Source organism: Lepidochelys olivacea (genome assembly GCF_965140295.1).
Source record: "Lepidochelys olivacea isolate rLepOli2 genome assembly, chromosome: 10".
NCBI lineage: Eukaryota > Metazoa > Chordata > Testudines > Cheloniidae > Lepidochelys > Lepidochelys olivacea.
Window position 1 is genome coordinate 42,341,600 of NC_140420.1, and position 22,233 is coordinate 42,363,832.

The following is a 22,233-nucleotide window of genomic DNA, read 5'->3' on the forward strand; positions in this document are numbered from 1 at the left end:
GTGGAATCTCCTTCCTTAGAAGTTTTTAAGGTCAGGCTTGACAAAGCCCTGGCTGGGATGATTTAGTTGGGGATTGGTCCTGCTTTGAGCAGGGGGTTGGACTAGATGACCTCCTGAGGTCCCTTCCAACCCTGATATTCTATGATTAGGAAAGTATTACTGAAACACCAAAGCCACCCTAGCTCTGCCTCATCCCCATTCCCTGAAGATCTATCCATTGTACCCACATGGAGACATTTTGCTGGAGATATTAGGGGGAACAGACTATTTGCAGAGTTTGGAATTGGTGGAGTTGAACCCTAGAGGAGATGGAGTTAGTATTGTCCATGTATTTGGTATATGCAATTTACACCACTATCTTGTACCATTAGCTACCTAATTAATGGTCCACCTCCTAAGCAGTCTGTAGCCCTGACACTGTAGCTAGGTGTTTATGCAAAGTTTCACAGTACGAAAAAACACTTCTGCACTTGAAACCTTGTACACACTTTGGGAAACCAGCTTGATTTTGGTCATTTTTAGTGAAGAGACAAAAAGGCAGGTATGACTTAGTGATTTTTAGGGAAGGCAGTACTTTATCTTCCGTGGGTACGCTTAATGCCCTGACTGTAGCAACATGAAGTCACGTGCCACAATTTAAATGTGATTCCATCAATGAAAGCAGGTCACTTCTCGACACTGAAGTCACTGATGTGAGATGAAGATGATGGTAATGGTTTGAGGACAGAGTTATTTCTGGTTTTCAGTTCTGTGAGCAGTGATACAGAAGCAGAAAAAGAAAAGGAGTACTTGTGGCACCTTAGAGACTAACCAATTTATTTGAACATGAGCTTTCGTGAGCTACAGCTCACTTCATCGGATGCATACCGTGGAAACTGCAGAAGACATTATATACACACACAGACCATGAAACAATACCTCCTCCCACCCCACTGTCCTGCTGGTAATAGCTTATCTAAAGTGATCATCAAGTTGGGCCATTTCCAGCACAAATCCAGGTTTTCTCACCCTCTGCACCCCCCCCCCCCACAAACTCACTCTCCTGCTGGTAATAGCCCATCCAAAGTGACCACTCTCCCTACAATGTGCATGATAATCAAGGGGGGCCATTTCCAGCACAAATCCAGGTTTTCTCACCCCCCCCCACCCCCATATACACACACACAAACTCACTCTCCTGCTGGTAATAGCTTATCCAAAGTGACCACTCTCCCTACAATGTGCATGATAATCAAGGTGGGCCATTTCCAGCACAAATCCAGGCTTTCTCACCCTCCCCCCCGGAAACACACACACACACACAAACACTCACTCTCCTGCTGGCAATAGCTCATTAAAACTGACCACTCTCTAAGTTTAAATCAAAGTTTAACCAGAATGTCTGGGGGGGGGGGGTAGGAAAAAACAGGGGGAAATAAGCTACCTTGCATAATGACTTAGCCACTCCCAGTCTCTATTTAAACCTAAATTAATAGTATCCAATTTGCAAATCAATTCCAATTCAGCAGTTTCTCGCTGGAGTCTGGATTTGAAGTTTTTTTGTTGTAAGATAGCGACCTTCATGTCTGTAATTGCGTGACCAGAAAGATTGAAGTGTTCTCCGACTGGTTTATGAATGTTATAATTCTTGACATCTGATTTGTGTCCATTTATTCTTTTACATAGAGACTGTCCAGTTTGACCAATGTAAATGGCAGAGGGGCACTGCTGGCACATGATGGCATATATCACATTGGTGGATGTGCAGGTGAACGAGCCTCTGATAGTGTGGCTGATGTGATTAGGCCCTATGATGGTGTCCCCTGAATAGATATGTGGGCACAGTTGGCAACGGGCTTTGTTGCAAGGATAGGTTCCTGGGTTAGTGGTTCTGTTGTGTGGTATGTGGTTGTTGGTGAGTATTTGCTTCAGGTTGCGGGGCTGTCTGTAGGCAAGGACTGGCCTGTCTCCCAAGATTTGTGAGAGTGTTGGGTCATCCTTCAGTGCTGGAAATGGCCCACCTTGATTATCAAGCACATTGTAGGGAGAGTGGTCACTTTGGAGAAGCTATTACCAGCAGGAGAGTGAGTTTGTGTGTGTGGTTTTTGGAGGGGGGTGAGGGAGTGAGAGAACCTGGATTTGTGCAGGAAATGGCCCCCCTTGATTATCACACACATTGTGAAGAGAGTGGTCACTTTGGATGGGCTATTACCAGCAGGAGAGAGAGTTTGTGTGTGTGTGTGGGGGGGGGGGGGGGCGGAGCGTGAGAAAACCTGGATTTGTGCTGGAAATGGCCCAACTTGATGATCACTTTAGATAAGCTATTACCAGCAGGACAGTGGGGTGGGAGGAGGTATTGTTTCATGGTCTCTGTGTGTATATAATGTCTTCTGCAGTTTCCACGGAATGCATCCGATGAAGTGAGCTGTAGCTCACGAAAGCTCATGCTCAAATAAATTGGTTAGTCTCTAAGGTGCCACAAGTACTCCTTTTCTTTTTGCGAAGACAGACTAACACGGCTGTTACTCTGAAATCAGAAGCAGAAAAGATGGCTTCTATAGATTTCTACAATTGTGGGTGTGTGGTTTCAAGTCCAACTATGATAATCCACACAGCCCCTCTTGCCCATGTAGCTTCTTCTTTCTGTATCCAGATCCTACTGTTAGAAGAGAAATATTGTACCCTGGGATGGAGGCACTTAAAGATTTAGTGGATTTATCTGGGGAATAGTTCCTAGACCATTAGATAGGCCCCAACTGCTCACTGCCTCCATCTGGCTCTCTCTGATCACTCACAAATTAGTACAAAATGTGACACAAGGTACTCTACTGCCTGCCCCCTCAAGACAGCTTCCCATATCTATTACCCCCTCACATTGCATCTGTCAGCATTTGGACCATGTGGAATTTATACAATTAAAAACTGCTTTGTAATAATCAGGAGTAGTGAAAGCAGACAGAATAGTTGTCTGCATACGTAGCTGCATTGCTACTGCTTGTTTTCAGTTGTTTATTTTCTATAACTTTCAGCTCTCCTTTTTAAACTTATTCTCTCCCTGAGGACGTTTTTTTAAGCAAGGAAAATTGATTCAGCTTCTTTGGAATATGAGGAAAATGGAAAATATAAGCTTTCCTCTTTTTTTTGCAACCTCTTTTTGAACAGCTCTACAGATGAAGCAGCTGATAAGTGAAAGCTGACATTTGGTATGGTATTTCTGCTCATGAGCAGTGCCTGAGCATTGCCGTGAAAAATCATACTCTGATCATGAAAACTATATTTTGCAGTCTTATCATTAAGCTCGTAAAGTGAGCAGCTAAGGTAGGCCATGCCATATCTATGTGTGGCTCACTTCACTGTGCAGAGAAATTCAGTGAAAGTGAAATGTCGGTGGATGGGCATTCTGCAGGAACCACCTAATTTGCTGCTCATCTTGTATAAAGTAAAAGCTGCACACATCATTACAGTCTGTCAGTTATGTAGGACAGGGTATTCCAGTGGTGTCCAGACAAACAGTTTCACATTACAGAATTTTTTTCCTACTAGTTTTTCCTCTTTTTCCTGTAGAAATTCTGTTTAAATAGCTATGTTAGAAGAATGTTAAGTTTTCACTGTTAGTCACACAGAAGTCAGGAAATGACAATGCAAGTACAATTGTCCCTTTGTATATACACACTAAGACATAGTCCTTAATTACATGATCACATACTGTAACAATGAATGGGACTAGTAGCAGAGTAAGGTACTACTCAACATGATCAAGGGTATGAGAATCTGGCTCTAAATTGTTAATATACGTACTTGGCAGAAAAGACAACTCTCATGACCTGATTTTCAAAAGTGATGCAGCGCTACTTCCACTGAAGACAAGGTGGGTGAGATAATATATTTTATTAGACCAACTTCTCTGGTGAGAGAGACAAGCTTTTGAGCCACACAGAGCTCTTCATTTAGGTCAAAAGAGCTCTGTATGGCTCGAAAGCTCGTCTCACACCATCAGAAGCTGGTCCAATAAAAAGTATTACCTCACCCATCTTGTCCCCCTCATATCCTGGGACTGACATGGCTACAACTACACTGTAGTTCCACTGAAGTCATTCCAACACCGTTAAAAGTCAAATCATAAAGCAAAGATATGTTGGCTCATTATGACTTTGAAAATAGTACAAGTATACAGGAATATAAAAATATTAAATATTACAATATATGTGGACTTAACACAAGAAAAAATATAATGTTTTATTCAACAAATAGAAAGTGATCATGTGATTAAAGGTTGTTTCATAACAGATACGCAAGAGGGGACAGAGTTACCCTTGTACATGCAACCTTAACACTGGGATTTCATAATTTCTGAGTAATTAACTATGTAATTGTAACATTCTCTTAACATTTTAAAAATTGGATTAACAAACAATTCTGCCACAAAGCCATACAACTAGTCAAAGAAGCCAGTCGGCATCAAAAAGTGTAATGGGATACCCATTGTGAACTTCACCACTCTTCTGTCTGAATTTTTTTTTAGACTACTGTTAGGATATCTAAGTTTAGTGTAACAGAGTTCCAAGAAATAATTCTCCCCATTTTTCAGTTTATTTTGTGCATAATCAGTTTCCCTTGTTCGTTTGATTGTTCCCTGCAACAATGGACAGAAAAAACATTTAAACACGAAAATATGATTGCAAGTCACAAAAAAGTGACCAAGGGACTTGTTAACAAACTAATACCTGAAATTAGCCTTAGCTAAGAATTTTCAAATTTTTTTTAGTGTGTATTGTATTTTAATATAGAGATTGTCCCATAATCCACCTTACAAACAAAAGTAAAGTACCTTAAGGCTGTGAAATTCAAAGGGTATTAAGGGGAATTCAATGGAAGTTGGGTGTGTGACTTCCTAGGTATCTCTGAACATCCCAGCCTTAGCATATGTTGCAATGAAAGATAGCAAACATTGGAGGTGGAGATATGGAGGAGCTAGTACTATGTGACAAATCTGCTTTCTGAAGACCATCAGCAGCCCATGCATCTCAGCTTGAGAACTTCTGTTCTTATTCATTGTTTTAAAAAAAATTGATTAGATTTCAAGTTGACAGTATCCTTTCTAAAACAAAGTTGGTATTTCTATGCCAAACCTTTTTCTAATTTTAATTTGATTCAAGATGTGAGTGCATCCCATTTGTTGCCCGATATCTTCCAAATACCTTCTAGAATCCTACCACAGGATTTGTTTGTGAAATTTCAAGCAGATTGGTTTAGGTAGAGTGAAGTTAGTGACTGTATGCATGACAAGAGTCAAGCTTTGAATAGAGGACTAGCTTCAGGCTCTGAATGGAAGATTAGTTGCATTGTTAACTAATCTCCTAATAAACAATGCATTTGAACAATTGTTTGCTTAATTAAGTTCAGTAGAATCAAAATTCAGCCTAAACTGGATAAACACTGGCAACTTGTCAGGTCATGCATAATTTGAATATGGTAAAGCAGTTAGCAAGCACACTCATTTTTAACGAGAAGGTATAGCATTTAGAGAGGACGATGGTTGTATCTTACTTTTAATCTAGTTCATTATACTTTCTTTTAGCTTCTTATTTAAGTTACACACATTTTCTAGCCATAGGTACGCGGATCTCCAGGTCCAGCTTTCATCTCAGGATCTCAACACTTACAAATGTTAAATTACATAACACCCTTCTAAAGTAGGTAAACATCATTATTTTTATTTGGCAGAAAAATACACTTATGCAAAGAGATTAGCAACAGAGCCTGCAGGAATGCTGACTGGGGCTGCGTCCACCTCACATGAGGTATGTCTACACTGCAATAAAACACCCTCGGCTGGCCTGCATCAGTTGACTGAGGCTCATGGGACTCAGGTTGTGGGGCTATAACATCGCAATGTAGACATTCAGGCTCGGGCTGGAGCCTGGGATCTGAGACCTTCCCCATTTGCGGGGCCTCAAAGCCCAGGCTCCAGCACAAGCACGAACATCTACACTCCAATGTTATAACCCCGCTGCCTGAGTTAGCTGATGTGGGCCAGCCGCAGGTGTTGTATTGTAGTGTAGACATACCCTTAGGCACTGATCCAGCAAGATTCTTAAGCAAGTGCCTAACTTTAAACACAAGAAGTCCTACTGAAGTCAGTGACATGACTCACATGCCTGAAGTTAAACAAATGCTAAAAAACCTTGCTGAATTAGGGCCACAACAGAATTTGTGTGGGCCAAAGTAAGAGAACCACGGGGGGGTATTAGCAGCAAATCAATCCCTGCCTACATGGTAATGCCCTGGAGTTTCTTAGATAATTCTCTAAAGATTAAGGGATGCTTCTGCCCCTTTGCTCAGGAGAGAAACACTTCAGCAGGAAGTGTCTTCCTGGTTCCTGCTGTCTTATTTACACAACTGAAGACCCTGAATTGGGGGAGGCAGGCAGGCATTCCCAGAAAGTTGCCCCCTGAGTTCCCAGACGGTAGAGGCACCTGCATCCCCTGAAGACTTGCACTGCTTAAACTGAGTATTAACTCCTGTTTACCAAGTAGGGGAGCTTCTACCTCATGGTGACATTCTGCCATTCTGAGCAGCAGATCCTTTTACGAAGAAAGCTCGATGGATTGAATTAAACTGGTGAAGCACTGTGCCAACACAAGATTCATGAATAATCAGCACTACGATGATTTTAATGGCAATTCTTGTACATAAAGAAGTCAACAGTCACCAACAGTTACCACACTGTAGTATCTGGAATCTGACAGTATGTCCCTGGTTTTAGAACATGAAATAATTTCTGCATTTCAGATATTGTGGTGTGGTATCTATCTATTGACTGTTTAAGGGCTAACATGGTGCAAGAGTTTACCACACTATCAGCATCCCATAGGTGGTGATAAAGTCCACAAGCACTTTTAGCTATTAAGCAGTCTGCTCAAAGTATGCAACTGACCCTTTGCAATGATTCAAAACCAGGCTGATGCCCACTTCACGAACATGCTTCAGTTTGAAAACTACCAGTGTTTGTTTTCCAAGTATATTTTACTTGTCCCTTGAAAATTAGCCCTGAAACAAATATCAAAGACTACCAATTGTAATGGTTTCTAGTAAAACTTTGGCAACCTCTCTAGCCCTTCAGCTTTTGGTCACTGTATGGAGCCACTATATATATATATATATATATATATATATATATATATATATATATATATATATATATATATATATATAGTGGACACCAACAAATTAGAACTGAATAAAGACTGGGAGAGAATGGGCCACTACAAGAAATAATTTCCCTGTACTGACCTTCTTGTCAACTGTTTGAAATGGGCCACCTTGATTGCATTGGCCTCATTAGCACTGCAAAAATGATTTCCCTTCCCTTGGTATTCACCCCTTCTTGTCAACTGTTGAGAATAGCCACTTCCACCCTAATTGAATTGGCTCGTTAGCACTGACCCCCCACTTGGTAAGGCAACTCCCATCTTTTCATGTGCTTTGTATTTATACCTGCCTACTGTATTTTGCACTCCATCCATCTGATGAAGTGGGTTTTAGCCCACAAAAATTTATGCCCAAATAAATGTGTTAGTCTCTAAGGTGCCACAAGGACTCCTCGTTTTTTTTGCTGATACAGACTAACATGGTTATCACTCTGAAACCTATACATATATTGTTTGCCTGTAGAAACTAGTGTGAAGGGACAGTATTTGAGTTGTGAAAGGATGCAGAAAACTGAATTCAATCCAATTCACAAGCATAGATCTTTACCTGTTTATACCTTCCTTGGTGTAGAATACTGTATAGGTGAGGTTGTCTCCATGAGGATCTGATGCTGGTGTCCGCCACGTTAGTTTGATGAAGCGAGTAGAGACGAGGGAGGCCACGACATCCCGAGGGGCCGAAGGCAACGGTCCAGTTGTGGCTGGTGCTAGATGGTCAGTAGTGGCACTGGTCAGTGAAGTGGGAGGTAATGTTGGGATGGCAACATCTTGTCATGTGCAAACATTGGGGAATATGAAGGGCAAACATCACGACGGTTTAAAAAAAGAAAACAGAAAAAAACAAAAGAAATAAACAAAACCACGATGGGAAACAAAACAAAATGAACACACACAAAAAAGGCCATTAAACTGAAGGCTGACATGCAGGCAAAAGGTAACTACTGAAAACTAATGGGAAATATTAAAGGACACATCACTGTAGAGCAAGCAGACCAAATCTCCATTGTAATGGAAGTGGCAAGGGAAGGGGAAGGGTGAGAATTGAGGAAAAATATCACCTCATAAGAGGACACATCCGTGCCCAACAATATTTTTCATTTTTTGAGAGAAAAAAAAATTAACGTTCATTTGCTATTCAATAGTACATTCAAACCTGATTTTCTATTTTACTTTGTTAAAATGTGATATTAATTTGTACTAGACTCAGTTATAAAAGGTAATCTTTGGATTATACAAAGCTCATTGAAGAGGCACTGCAAAGTTATCCAGTTCTGATGTGTAAATTATGAAGTAGTTTAGCAGAGTTCCAGTCACGTATCAAACTATAGTGTCATCTACCTGCTGCATAGTACCATATAACTGGTATCTGAAGGAGTTTGGGGCGTAATACAGTCAATACATGTGATGCAGTGATATTCTTCCCATGAAATTTAGACAGGAAGGTTGTGTTTTTTCTCCAAGGTGCTCCTATCTTCCACCCAAATCAGGTATTTCTCTCCAACAACTAGTTACTTCTCATTGTTTATTAATTTTTTCAATGACAATTTTAAAGGGTATTAACAGAACCACACCTAATGTTGCTTCATGACATGAAGAATACGATGTAAACTTTGTTGTGGAATGTCTTGTATGTCATCATATATGATGCTTCTATACTAATGCTGAGACAAATCCCTTGGATTAATATATTAAAAAGTGGTAAAGTGTAATCTGATGCATGTTAATAGCAGTCGCTACTGTATGTAAATAGTTTTATGCTGAATCCCATTAAGGCAATCCATGCAAGCCTCCACTAAATCTAGTGCAAATATTCTGTGTAGGAGAAGCCCAGTTACATGCAGTACTATAGGCTGTGCATGCAGCAACTCTGATTGCTAAGGTCACCTGACATTTTTTTTCAGTTGCTTACAACTTTATTAAAAACTTAAACCATTCAGGTTGACTTGTTTTTGGAAATGTCATCTAAAATGGTTCAACCATTTCCAAAAATGTGGTTAGGGAACAATACATGTTTCTAACACTCTTACAAACATTTTGTTGAGAAGTCATGTGGACCCTAAACTCAGGTGTCTAGAGGCAAAAAGTTCAATTCATTAACTGTCCACTTTCCAAACTGTGTTATACTACTAAAATAATAGCAAAGTATTATTGTTCCTTTATAGTTTTTCTGAAAATTATTTTGTACTTTGTTTTACATTAACCATGTGTGAGCCTAATCATCATGTCCGAAATATTACTGATGTAAAATCTGAATCAGCACTAGTTGAACAGTCTGACAATATTGTGATTGCTTGGATAATGGAGCTGTTTTTGACCTTCTTGGAAATCAGGATTAAATTGGGATTTACAATAAGCTAAAAACATCTTTGATGCATGCTATGTAGTTTGCAGGCTTTACATTTAACTTTTGACACTTTAGTAGAGGCTCTGGTGTGAATTATTAAAATTTGGAGTTTGCCTCACTCTTTTGTTCATGGTACACAATATGCTATTAAATTTTTTTACGCAGTTATATCATCCATAGGAAAAAGGAGGAAGTGACTGATTGTTGTGCACTAGAGGCATAGAGGGACAACTGCAGTATTGGCGGATGATGAGCACCTCTGTCATGAGTGGAAAGGACAAAGCTACAGACACATCCACAGAATAAAATAACGTTACAGTTGCATGAACGACACACAAGACAGCAAATCAGCACAGACACTGAAAGACAGGGCTATTGATAGTGTTACTAAAAGAACCTTCATTTTAAATTCCAAATATGAAAACTGTCAACAAAATATCCTCTCAGCCTTGACCAAGCACAACTTTCTGTTCTCATAATTTCCATTTCTCCAACAACTGACAATGGCTAAAGCACTATATACAACACACTTACAACCATGCTTAGAATTTAGTTTATGCTTCGTATCACTTTCATATTGCAGGTTCAGTCCTTAAAAAAAAAAAACAAAAACAAAAAAAACCACCCCAACAACTTGCCATTTTTTATGGTGCTAGAAGTGATATTCATTGGCTGATAGCCTAGAATATTTGCTTTCATCAGACCTACAGAATGTTAAAGTCTATAATGAGAACTACTTAATATGAAACAATCACGCACACAATGCCTCAAAAGACCTGTGCTTTTGTTGGTTAAAGGACCACAGCAAATAAGTCTCCATCTCTCTTCTATCTTCTCCTTTGACTGTGACCTTGCATTCCCTTCACTGACTGGTCCTTAACTCCGCCCCACATATCACATATGCCATTCTACCTATCTCCACTATAACTGCCACATAGTCCACATCTGCTGAAATCCCCGCACCCCTTTTTTAAAAAAAATCTCCTCTCTGACCTTGTTTACATTGGTAATGTTTGGGAAAAGCACAGGTGAAGCCATCATGACCACTAAATTCCAGTGACACTGACATTGTTGCTGGGATACTGTGATCAGAGTCTATTTACTTTAAGAAGAGTAATTTTCAGAGATTGTCTAAGGCACCCAGAACCTGGGATAGGTGTGTTTTTGCTGTAGAGTAGTAGAAACTGAAATACAACAGATTAATAACTGCTCCAAATACCAGCATGTACAGAATGCCATTGGCTCTTCTCAGACAAACTATGTAGCGCAGTCAGCATTCCCATCTTCAAACAACTCCACTAGGTTCTCATCCATTTCAGAATCCAACCCAAGCCCCCCCGCATATCTTTATGGATTTCTTACAGACCTTGGGCCAGATTCCGGTCCTCGTTCTTGGGCCAAATAAGAGCTGCAGCAACCCAGGAGAGATGTGGCTGTATGTGGCCTTACAGTGCTTCACCTTGTACTCCTAGGTATATGGGAGGTACCAAGGCATAAAGGGGGCAAAGCAGGGAATAGCATTCATCAAAGTGCTTAGATGTATGCTTAATCTTAATCACATTCATAGTCCCATTAAAGTCAGTGGAACTCCTCTGAAGCTCATATTTAAGTACCTGCCTCACTGTTTCACTGGACTGTGTCCCTAATCACTGACACCCTTTATGTTCCCTCAACACAATCTTGCCATTGTGGATAAAAATGTGGTAGTGTTCTGTATAGCTCCTGTATTCATGAATAATCTCCCTGCTAGGGTGACCAGATGAAATGGACAAAATATTGGGGGAAGCAAAAAAAAAAAAAAAACAAAGCGGCCAGAGCAGCCAAAACCGCAATATGGGACAAATGGCGTCCCGACCGTGCATTGGTCGGGACGTGGGACAAAGAACTAAAAATTGGGACAGTCCCAATTTTATCGGGATGTCTGGTCACCCTACTCCCTGCATAGCTGAAGACTCTCGTTTTAAATTCCAGTTGAAAACCTATTTTTCCCCTACAGATTTTATTTCTTTTCCTTCTACTTTTATCATGTTACTTCATGATTCAATTCCATGAAGTACTTTGGGATTCAGTTTGTGTGAAGAGTGCTATACAAATATCAAGTTGTACTGTACTGCACAGAAGCCACATCAGGCAACCATACGTCTTCTGAAGTGGTAACTACTGGTCCATCCCTGACAGATGACTGCTTCACTGCTACGGGGTAGCATTTTCATAAGCACTTAACTGTGTCTGGAGCCTAAATTCCATTCCAGGGGGACTTAGGCGCCTAACTCAGTTAGGCACTTTTGAAAATTTTACCCACATAATTTCACATAGCATCCATTTCATTGGCTTAACACTCAAAGAAAGTTAAATAGCCACCCTTTTAGTTGCTCAGCCTAATTCCAGGAAGAATAAGGGAAACAAATATCTGTTATGAATTTAAAAAGAAAAAAATTAAACTCAGTAGCAAATCCTTTTCCACAATAGCAGTTCTCCCTCCTAAAATCCAACACTTCTTGACATTCTAATTTCAAAATCTGCATCTTCAGAGTACTTTAGATCAGGGATCGGCAACTTTTTGCACGCGGCCCATCAGGGAAATCTTCTCGCAGGCTGGGACGGTTTGTTTACCTACAGTGTCCGCAGGTGCGGCTGATCGCAGCTGCCACCGGCCGCGGTTCGCCGTTCCAGGCCAATGGGGGCTGCGGGAAGCGATGGCCAGCACATCTGTCGGTCCACGCCGCTTCTTGCAGCCCCCATTGGCCTGGAACAGTGAACCACGGCCGGTGGCAGCTGCAATCAGCCGCACCTGCGGACGCTGTAGGTAAACAAACCATCCCAGCCCACCAGCGGATTTCCCTGACGGGCTGTGTGCCAAAGGTTGCCGATCCCTGCTTTAGATTAATGTTTTGGCTAGTGTATGATGTCTTGGTAATATTGTCAGGTGATTTATTTAAATTATAAGCTCTTTGGGGCAGGGAACATGTCTTACCTATCTTTGCAAATCAGGTTAACCATGTTAATTAAAAAAGTTATATAAAGGCTTTTAAATAACCAAACTGAAACCAAAGTACCTGATGAAATCTGCCCATAAAAAATAACTCTAATGAATTTTTTTTAAATTCACGTTTAATTTAAAACACATTCCACTTATTAATATATTAATCTCTACATATAATGAAACACACCCATCATTTGCTTCAAGTAATCTGTACACTGTATTTGAGGAACCTGAGGGCAACAAGCTGAAGCATCTGGGAGAGCTGCCAAAATTTCCCAGATTAACAAAAACTCAGTTGTGTCCTTGTGTAAGACTAGAGACTGGAAATACTTCTCCTGACAGCATTGTAGGTAGATCACTCAAACACAACAAAAACCAGCGGGGTATGAAAAATAAACTATGAACCAAATAAATGCACAAAGGACTTGTACATTGTACATGTAAGGTAAGCAAGGATTAGGCAAGCAAACTCACCCATGGGAAGCAGCAATTAAATATCAAATTGGTAACAAACTGGTATTTTTGATAGCTATCGTATGCATTTAGAAGACTAAGTTATTTCCTTCTTCCCTTCAGCCCCCCACTCTCTTTCAAAATGCCTCGAATGCCATTACAAACAGATTTGCAAGTACAATGCTCAGCAGTGCACAGCTATGTCAATGAATAATTACACTAAAATTAGTTTAATACCCGTAAAGGAACCACTTTATTATCTCAAACTTTTAAGCACAGTTTAACAAGGTATTTGCGAAATAAGCCTTTATATCCATTTCTCTGGAACATTCCTTAAATTGCTATTTCTGGGTAGTTTTGTATTAATCTCAAATTTTTTAGCAGCATGTCAAAGATGCAAGTGATATGTTAAGAACATGGATAAAGAATCATGTTCCACAGTGCCAGAAAGATCAACAGATCAATCTTCTCAATTACTGCTGATATTGAGATTCTTTTAAAACATATTTTTGAATGGGCTCTCAAGGAAAAAACCCCAAACATTTTCCACACAGTCTAATGGTCACCGATGCTGCACAATCCACAGACAGTATGATTCTTCGATCATTTGAAAGACATGGTTCAGCAGAACCACAGCTGATCTTAAATAAATCAGTCCCCCTTATATTTTAAATAGCAGCTCCACTGTGCTCAGAAGGTTGTCATTAAATAATGATATGGTTGCTAAAAGTATCTTTTGGGAAATGCTGAAACATGGGACTTAACTGCTTGACCAATGGACACTGAAAAGAGGCCGATTTATCTGTCTGAACCATGAAGACTGGATAAACATTTTTAAATAGTATGAAACAAAACTTCCAATATGTTGCTCTTTCTGCTCCAAGAATGAAGTTTTCCAATGCGTTTTATAGTAAACTCAGCAACGAAACATGAGATGCTTGTATTATGAGACCTAAACTGATGCAGATGATCTTTAACAATCAAGATGAATGGTCATTGCAGGCACTGGGCATTCAGTAAGTCTCCAGCTATGACGCCTGGGATTGATATCAAATGTTATAATGTGGGAAATGACTAACCTACAATTAAAAAAAATAAAAAATAAGTTTATCATCCAAAGATATATAAATGTTCTGTCAGACATTATAATGTATGTGCTATAGATTTCCCACACATAGCTCTGCCAATTTGCCTAGGCCATGGGTTGAAATATCTCTTGATATGCAAAGAGTGAATTCCAGCTAAGACAAGCTTAACACAAATCCTACTGACTCAGCTAAAGAGAAGATTCCTAATCATGCACCTGACAGATCTGAAGACCATAAGGTTCCCAGTTAGACCAGCTGTGGCAATGTGCAGAATGAACACTTTGGAGCACGATCTGGCTTGCTAATTGCTCAAATCTGTTCTGTCATACCATTCCTTGGCAAACATTCTAGTCCAAGGGCTTTTCTTGAACAGTGACTACCTATTGTGACAATTGCATCAAAATGCTTTGTAATGTTCACAAATAGCCACAGGGGTCTAGACTGAAACCAAAATCATTGTTATTGGCAACTTAATACACATCAGAACCCAGGTCTCCAGTGGTGAAAGCACAGTATAAAACATTCCCTTAGTGGTTTTCCATCCAGTAAAAAAGTGAGGATGACTACTAGATTTTGACGGCTTAAGATGGTACAATTCTTCAATGACACAGCAAAGAGAATCTCATCATTATTAAAATAATTTGCTGGGGGAGATAGAACTAATTCAAATATATTTAAGTGATGTTATTCTATGATAAGCATTTCAGGATGCTAATGTGATCATTTAAAAAAAGTTCTCTCTATCAAAAACATCACTCCCAAAGGGCTACTAAAATGAAATGTTTTATTGGTTAGCTAATTATGATGAATATTTTCCATGCTGTCCAGCCCCTCCGGTTTAGATTTCCCTTTTCCTCTCTCTTTCTCTCCAACTGCACACAATCGCATAGTCACAGGTTTTCTTCCTGCTTTAAGCAATAGCATTCCAATGCCAACAGCCTAACACTGACTATAGAAAATGAAAATTAAAAAGGTAAAATGGTTGATGACCAAGGTCATTTTAAACTACACCGAAGTAGTAGTTTATGTAAAACTGCAGGTTTTACTATGCATCAGACATAATAAAGAAAGAGATGTATATAGTAAAAATGTTTGTCTAGTGACTAGTACACCTAACTAGTCAGGAATCTTGCATTCTGCTGACAGCATTGCCACTTAGTGGCTGAATGACTGTGGACAAGTTCAATTCTCTGTGCTTCAGTTTTACAGATCTGCAAAATGAGGATACTACTGCTACAATCTACCAAGTAAAGCCATTGTTGAGAATTACCGAACATTTGCGAACGCTCAGAGCCTTGGATATAAAAACATTATATATAATGCTGCAAGCGTAAAGGAAACCCATTTTAAGATTACAAACACAGTGATCAATGTTATAGCTGCTTGAGAACAAAGTACAAAACCTTTTTTTATAAAAACAGCAAATGATCATTTCACCAAAAATCATCAACTAAGTTATTCAAAATGTTTGAATGCTTTATCCTCTTTAATTGTAAAAGTAAAAATAAATGTCTCATAAGAACCAAATTACCAGCTTTGAATTTAGTTATTCTGGCAAGGTTATTTACTTGTTAAAACAGCAGTCTTTTCCGTGTAGATTGACAGTCAAAGAATTACTAAATGCTAGGCCAGAATATGAATTTGAAACATATCTCAATTCCATCAAAAGCACCGTTTGCCCAGCTTTGAGAATCACAGAGAATACCCTCTCCCTCTCCTACATTTAGTGACAGAATATTTATCTTTGGTCTTAGTTAGGAGGCTGTGAAACTTTAAAGAGCAATAGTCACAAGCTACATTCACCAACTAATCAGATTCTTTGATATTTGCCTTTGCAGAATTAAGCAATACAGCATCACCTGGTGGCAGTGTTATCGTCATGAAATAATTGCACCATTACGTATTTACCATATCTTATCTTTTAAAGGGCAGCCCCCCATCTGTTTCTTGTATCGACCTAATCTCTTTTTCTTATGCTTAGACTAAGTTTTTCAGTGAAGGGCTTGCCCTTTTGTTATTCCTAACAGTGCACTAGGCACTACCACCATAAAACTAAATAATATATTAGTTGGTGATACAAGTCACTGGACAAGTGTCCATATCAATAAAATTGACACTTTTGCTGACAGTCTCAGCAGACCAGTATGGTGACTGAATTACTTCTTCACTTTGTAACAGATATTCAGTACAAACACACCTGAATTACACCTTTCTTAGGGCTTGTCTATATGGGCATTCAGTACACAGCAAACTAGGGTGTGACTCTAGCCCGTGTTAGCCTGCCACGGTCTAACAATGTGCACCCAGCTGATGTGCATTAACAGTCCACTAATGCGCTCTGTCTTAGACCTGTTTCAAAGAGAACTAAATCAAACCACTATAATAAACTCTTAAGACAATGAAGACAATATATGGTCACTGTGTGTATTCTGTGAACATACATACATTCAGATGTGTACAGTTTTGGCAATGAGTACATTTTTAAAAATATGTCATTGTAAACTTTTAAAGGAAGTCATAAAATCCAGGATAATAAAGAACACTCCTCCCAAAGTCACGGCATTGTGAAATGTTTTGCTTTAAAGGAAGGAATTTGATTTTTTCCTGTCATATAAAACAGTCATTAAAAAAGGTGTGACAGACCTTACTGATGCATCACACAGCAGTGAGTCCAGAGAGGAAGCAGCCTCTCCTATAATCCTAATCAGAAATGCTGCATTTCAGATAAGATACCAGCATCCAATAGAAGGGAGGTAAAAAGAAAAAGACACTGAATATGTTTCTTATCATAACAGACACAGACTACTAAAAAGAAGTAAAAAAACCGAAACACACAGTCATATGCTCTTCCCCCAGAGACCTGCAAACCTAATTCTCAGAAACAAGCTTTGCGGCTCAAGCAAAACCATAACTACATATTCAAAAATGAAGTAAACAACATACTACAACATTTGAAGATTAGTTTTGTAATATCCTGTCCCCAAGAACACGTAAATAATAATTAAAAAAAACAACCCTAAGACAATGCCATCATATAGTAAGGCAACACAAAATACATCCTGTATAGACTGCTCTGGGAATGTAAATATTCTTAAAAATTGTATTCTTATGCAGAATTGAAATCTCTGAAGAAAAGTGGAGTCTCTAGCAATGTGTGGTAGTTTGACTTCAATTTTTCATACCAGTAGAAAGCAACAATTTGATTCTGACACCTACTACACTATATTCAAACGTAAATAGTTCTTTATAGAAAAGTTACAAATAAAAATATAGTACACACTGGAAAAAACATTTATTTTTACTGCATGTGGAGCCATATACAGGCAATTTACAGAGTTGAGGAGTCAGACTGCAGCAACACTACTTCCAGCTGTGATTTCATTAGGCTTCTGCTACTGACTTGCTGAGTGATCTTGGGCAAGTCACTTCACCTCTCTGTGTCTGCTTCTGATCTAACACTTTGTGTTTCTTGTCTATTTAGACTGTAAGCTCTTCTGGGCAGATGCTGTCTTTCACTTTTCATTTCACCGTTTGTCCAGTGCCTAGCAGAATCAGACCCCAATTTCTGTTGGTGGTTGTAAGCACTAATGTAATACAAACCATAACAATAATATCACAAAACAAGCAGACTTGGGCATACGACTAAATGGCAGACATCCAAGCAACGTCCGTAGTGATATTATGCTTTGTTACTGACCTGAATAAATACTAGTTTATTCAAGTGTAATACTTTTTGAAGAGACCATCAAAGTTCCACACAATCGGGGCTGGACACTTTTTTAAAATTGCAGTATAAATTGAAATAAATACGTGTATCTGTTTTGGAACTGTGGCCGGTGATCTGCTGGGTGGTATTCTAGCCCTAGCACAGAACACTACATAGCTGGAAGTGCCAACTTTCAGATAGCCCTGGACAAATTTCTGTTTGAGGTATTATACTCAAAACTACCAAAATTCTCCTTGTAGTTTCAAGTGGATACCGCATTCTTCTTGCTTCCATGTCTTGAACTTTTGTGTGGTACTGATAGATACTGTTACATTTCACTGCAGAGATGGCTGAAACATTTCCTGCATACAGTATGTCTGCAAAGTGCTCTGCAATCCATGGGTCCAGATCTAATGCATCCGAGGGTGCTGACGGAATTGGCTGATGTGATTGCAAAGCCATTGGCCATTATCTTTGAAAACTTGTGGTGATCGGCACAGATCCTGGACCATTGGAAAAAGGCAAATATTGTGCCCATCTTTAAAAAAAGGAAGAAGGAAAACCCGGGGAACTACAGACTGGTCAGCCTTACCTCAGTCCCTGGAAAAATCATGAAGCAGGTCCTCAAGGAATCAATTCTGAAGCACTTAGAGAAGAGGAAAGTGATCAGGAACAGTCAGCATGGATTCACCAAGGGCAAGTCATGCCTGACCAACTTGATTGCCTTCTATGATGAGATAACTGGCTCTGTGGATATGGGGAAAGCGGTGGACAAGATATATCTTGACTTTAGCAAAGCTTCTGATACAGTCTCCCACAGTATTCTTGCCAGCAAGTTAAAAAAGTATGGCTTGGATGAATGGACTATAAGGTGGATAGAAAGCTGCCTAGATTGTTGGGCTCAATGGATAATGATGAAAGGCTTGATGTCGAGTTGGCAGCCGGCATCAAGCAGAGTGCCCCTGGGGTCGGTCCTGGGGCCAGATTTTTTCAACATCTTTATTAATGATCTGGATGATGGGATAGATTGCATCCTCAGCAAGTTCACAGATGACACTAAACTGGGGGGAGAGGGTACACTGGAGGGTAGGGATAGGGTCCAGAGTGACCTAGACAAATTAGAGGATTGGGCCAAAAGAAATCTGATGAGGTTCAACAAGGACAAGTGCAGAGTCCTGCACTTAGGATGGAAGAATCCCATGCACCGCTACAGGCTGGGGACCAACTGCCTAAGCAGCAGTTCTGCAGAAAAGGACCTGGGGATTACAGTGGACGAGAAGCTGGATATGAGTCAGCAGTGTGCCCTTGTTGCCAAGAAGGCTAATGGCATATTGGGCTGCATTAGAAGGAGCATTGCCAGCAGATCGAGAGAAGTGATTATTCCCCTCTATTTAGCACTACTGAGGCCACATCTGGAGTACTGCATCCAGTTTTGGGCCCCCCACTACAAAAAGGATGTGGACAAATTCAAGAGAGAGTCCAGCGGAGGGCAACGAAAATGATCGGGGGCTGGGAAACATGACTTATGAGGAGAGGCTGAGGGAACTGGGCTTGTTTAGTCTGCAGAACAGAAGAGTGAGGGGGGATTTGATAGCAGCCTTCAACTGCCTGAAGGGGGGTTCGAAAGAGGATGGAGCACGGCTGTTCTCAGTGGTGGCAGAGGACAGAACAAGGAGCAGTGGTCTCAAGTTGCAGTGGGGGAGGTCTAGGTTGGATATTAGGAAACACTATTTCACGAGGAGGGTGGTGAAGCACTGGAATGGGTTACCTCAGGAGGTGGTGGAATCTCCATCCTTAGAGGTTTTTAAGGCCTGGCTTGACAAAGCCCTGGCTGGGATGATTTAGTTGGTGTTGGTCCTGCTTTGAGCAGGGGGTTGGACTAGATGATTTCCTGAGGTCTCTTCCAACAGTAATCTTCTATGATAATCCTTTCATATAAAAGGCCCTGGATATTGGTAATTAAATTATTATTGACATGCCTCTGTCTTCATAGACTTCAAGGTCAGAAGGGACCATTATGATCCTCTAGTCTGATCTCTGCACATTGCAGGCCACAGAACATCGCACATCCACTCCTGTAATAGACCCCTAACCTCTGGCTGAGTTACTGAAGTCCTCAAATCATGGTTTAAGGACTTAAAGTTACTGAGAATCCACCATTTACACTAGTTTAAATCAGCAAGTGACCCTTGCTCCATGCTGCAGAAAAAGGCGGAAAAACTCCAGGGTCTCTGTGAATCTGACTTGAAGGAAAATTCCTTCCTGACTCCAAATATGGCGATCACTTGGACCCTGACCGTGTCGTCAAGACCCACCAGCCAGACCCCTAGGAAAGACTTCATTGTAGTAAATCAGAGCCCTCTCCAATTAAGTGTCCCATCACCTGCTATTGGAGATATCTGCTGCTAACAGTCGCAGATTGGCCACATGCCATTGTAGGTAGTCCCATCATACCATCTCCTCCATAACTTATCAAGCTCAGTCTTGAAGCCAGTTAGGCTTTTTCATAGAATCATAGAATCATAGAATATCAGGGTTGGAAGGGACCTCAGGAGGTCATCTAGTCCAACCCCCTGCTCAAAGCAGAACCAATCCCCAATTAAATCATCCCAGCCAGGGCTTTGTCAAGCCTGACCTTAAAAACTTCTAAGGAAGGAGATTCCACCACCTCCCTAGGCAACGCATTCCAGTGTTTCACCACCCTCCTAGTGAAAAAGTTTTTCCTTATATCCAACCTAAACCTCCCCCACTGCAACTTGAGACCATTACTCCTTGTCCTGTCCTCTTCCACCACTGAGAATAGTGTAGAACCATCCTCTCTGGAACCACCTCTCAGGTAGTTGAAAGCAGCTATCAAATCCCCCCTCATTCTTCTCTTCTGCAGGCTAAACAATCCCAGCTCCCTCAGCCTCTCCTCATAACTCATGTGTTCCAGACCCCTAATCATTTTTGTTGCCCTTCGCTGGACTCTCTCCAATTTATCCACATCCTTCTTGAAGTGTGGGGCCCAAAACTGGACACAGTACTCCAGATGAGGCCTCACCAATGTCGAATAGAGGGGAACGATCACGTCCCTCGATCTGCTCGCTATGCCCCTACTTATACATTTTTGCCCTCACTGCTCCTCTTGGAAGGCTGTTCCAGAACGTCATACCTTTGAGGGCTAGAACCCTTTGTCTAATTCAGTATTGTCGGTATTTTATGCCACTTAAAGAATAGCTGTGACACCCTGAAGTTTGAAAAATATTTTTGATACAATTCTACTATTTCATATAATTATGATTTTTTTATATTTGTATTACAAATAGATTTCTAAGTCAAAGTTCATACGCCCCTGCTGCTTATTTATCATTTATTTATTCACTAGAGTGTTATATCTGACACTACGCTCTTTATAGAAACCATCCAAAATGTTGGGAAATCACATATAGGATAAAAAGAAAGAGCAGATGAACTCTTAATAAAGATCTTGAGTTCCTAGTAATAAAGAACAAGAACAGATACAGAAACATTATAAACAGTACTGGTCCTTCAGTACGTATAACTTTCAGTGTTTCCATTAAAATCAATAGTACTAAAAAATAAACTTCTGTCACCAGCAGAAAGAGTTCTAAAAGGTCTGTGCGTAGGTCAGAGCACACAGAAATTTGAAGTTACATTCCAACCACTTAAGGTCATGGCTCAAGCTTGCAGCAATGGGATGCAACACTCGTCTTACACATGAACTTTTTTATTCTGTTCATTGACTACTAACACAAGAATCCAATTTAAAAAGCAATTGCAATAAACATGTTGTAGAAGAAAAGAATGAGATAGGCTCTTCTCTCTAACCCAAAGGTGAAACGTTTACCACTGAGAAATAGCAAAACCTGGCTTCTTCATGACCTAGACTGACACAAGTAGGAAAGCAGATCTAAGCATGGCTTCATTTTTTCCTTATTCCTCCCACAGTACCTTTAGTATTAGTGTGTCAGCAGCAAAACCAGGCAGAATTAATCTGTCTTTTTAAAGACTTTGGCACTGCGTTAACCACCCCAGCTCCCAGATCACAAACATCATTTAAAAAAAAGTATCACACCATATTTTTAAGGCAGGGACAATTTTCACTTCAGTTTCTATACTGAGATTAGACAATGTACATTATTAAAAACTGAAATTCCTAGTTTTATGCCTTATTTTTAACAATGCTTTGAGCCTGCTACAAAAGCTTATATTTATTTAGAATTCCTTCTTGACACCACTACACAAAAATTAAGATAACATCTGTAGAAAATTAATCTTCTCCCACACTTAATATTTTAACTGTATGAATTCTATTACATATACAGCCAAAATGTAAAATAACCCCCTTTTTTTTTCCAAATGGCGTTCTGCTGTCTATGACATTACTGTATAATTTAACAACTTTGAAATATAAGCAACCAATTAAAAAATTTCACACATTACTTCCCTTCTGGTGCAAAAGCTGA

At 40.0% G+C, this 22,233-nt stretch overlaps 1 protein-coding gene across 10 annotated transcripts in view; it reads right to left on the reverse strand.

Annotated features, from left to right (window-relative positions):
- Positions 1-22,233, reverse strand: part of NEO1 (neogenin 1) — a 529,567-nt gene that overhangs the window by 97,519 nt on the left and 409,815 nt on the right. For 7 of the 10 annotated variants that reach the window (XM_084641038.1, XM_084641037.1, XM_084641036.1 and 4 more), the window contains exon 8: positions 7,738-7,957. In XM_084641038.1, the coding sequence (XP_084497164.1) occupies positions 7,738-7,957 (220 nt within the window). The remainder of the gene's footprint in view (positions 1-7,737; positions 7,958-22,233) is intronic. The other 3 variants (XM_084641041.1, XM_084641034.1, XM_084641039.1) reach the window with 1 other exon arrangement.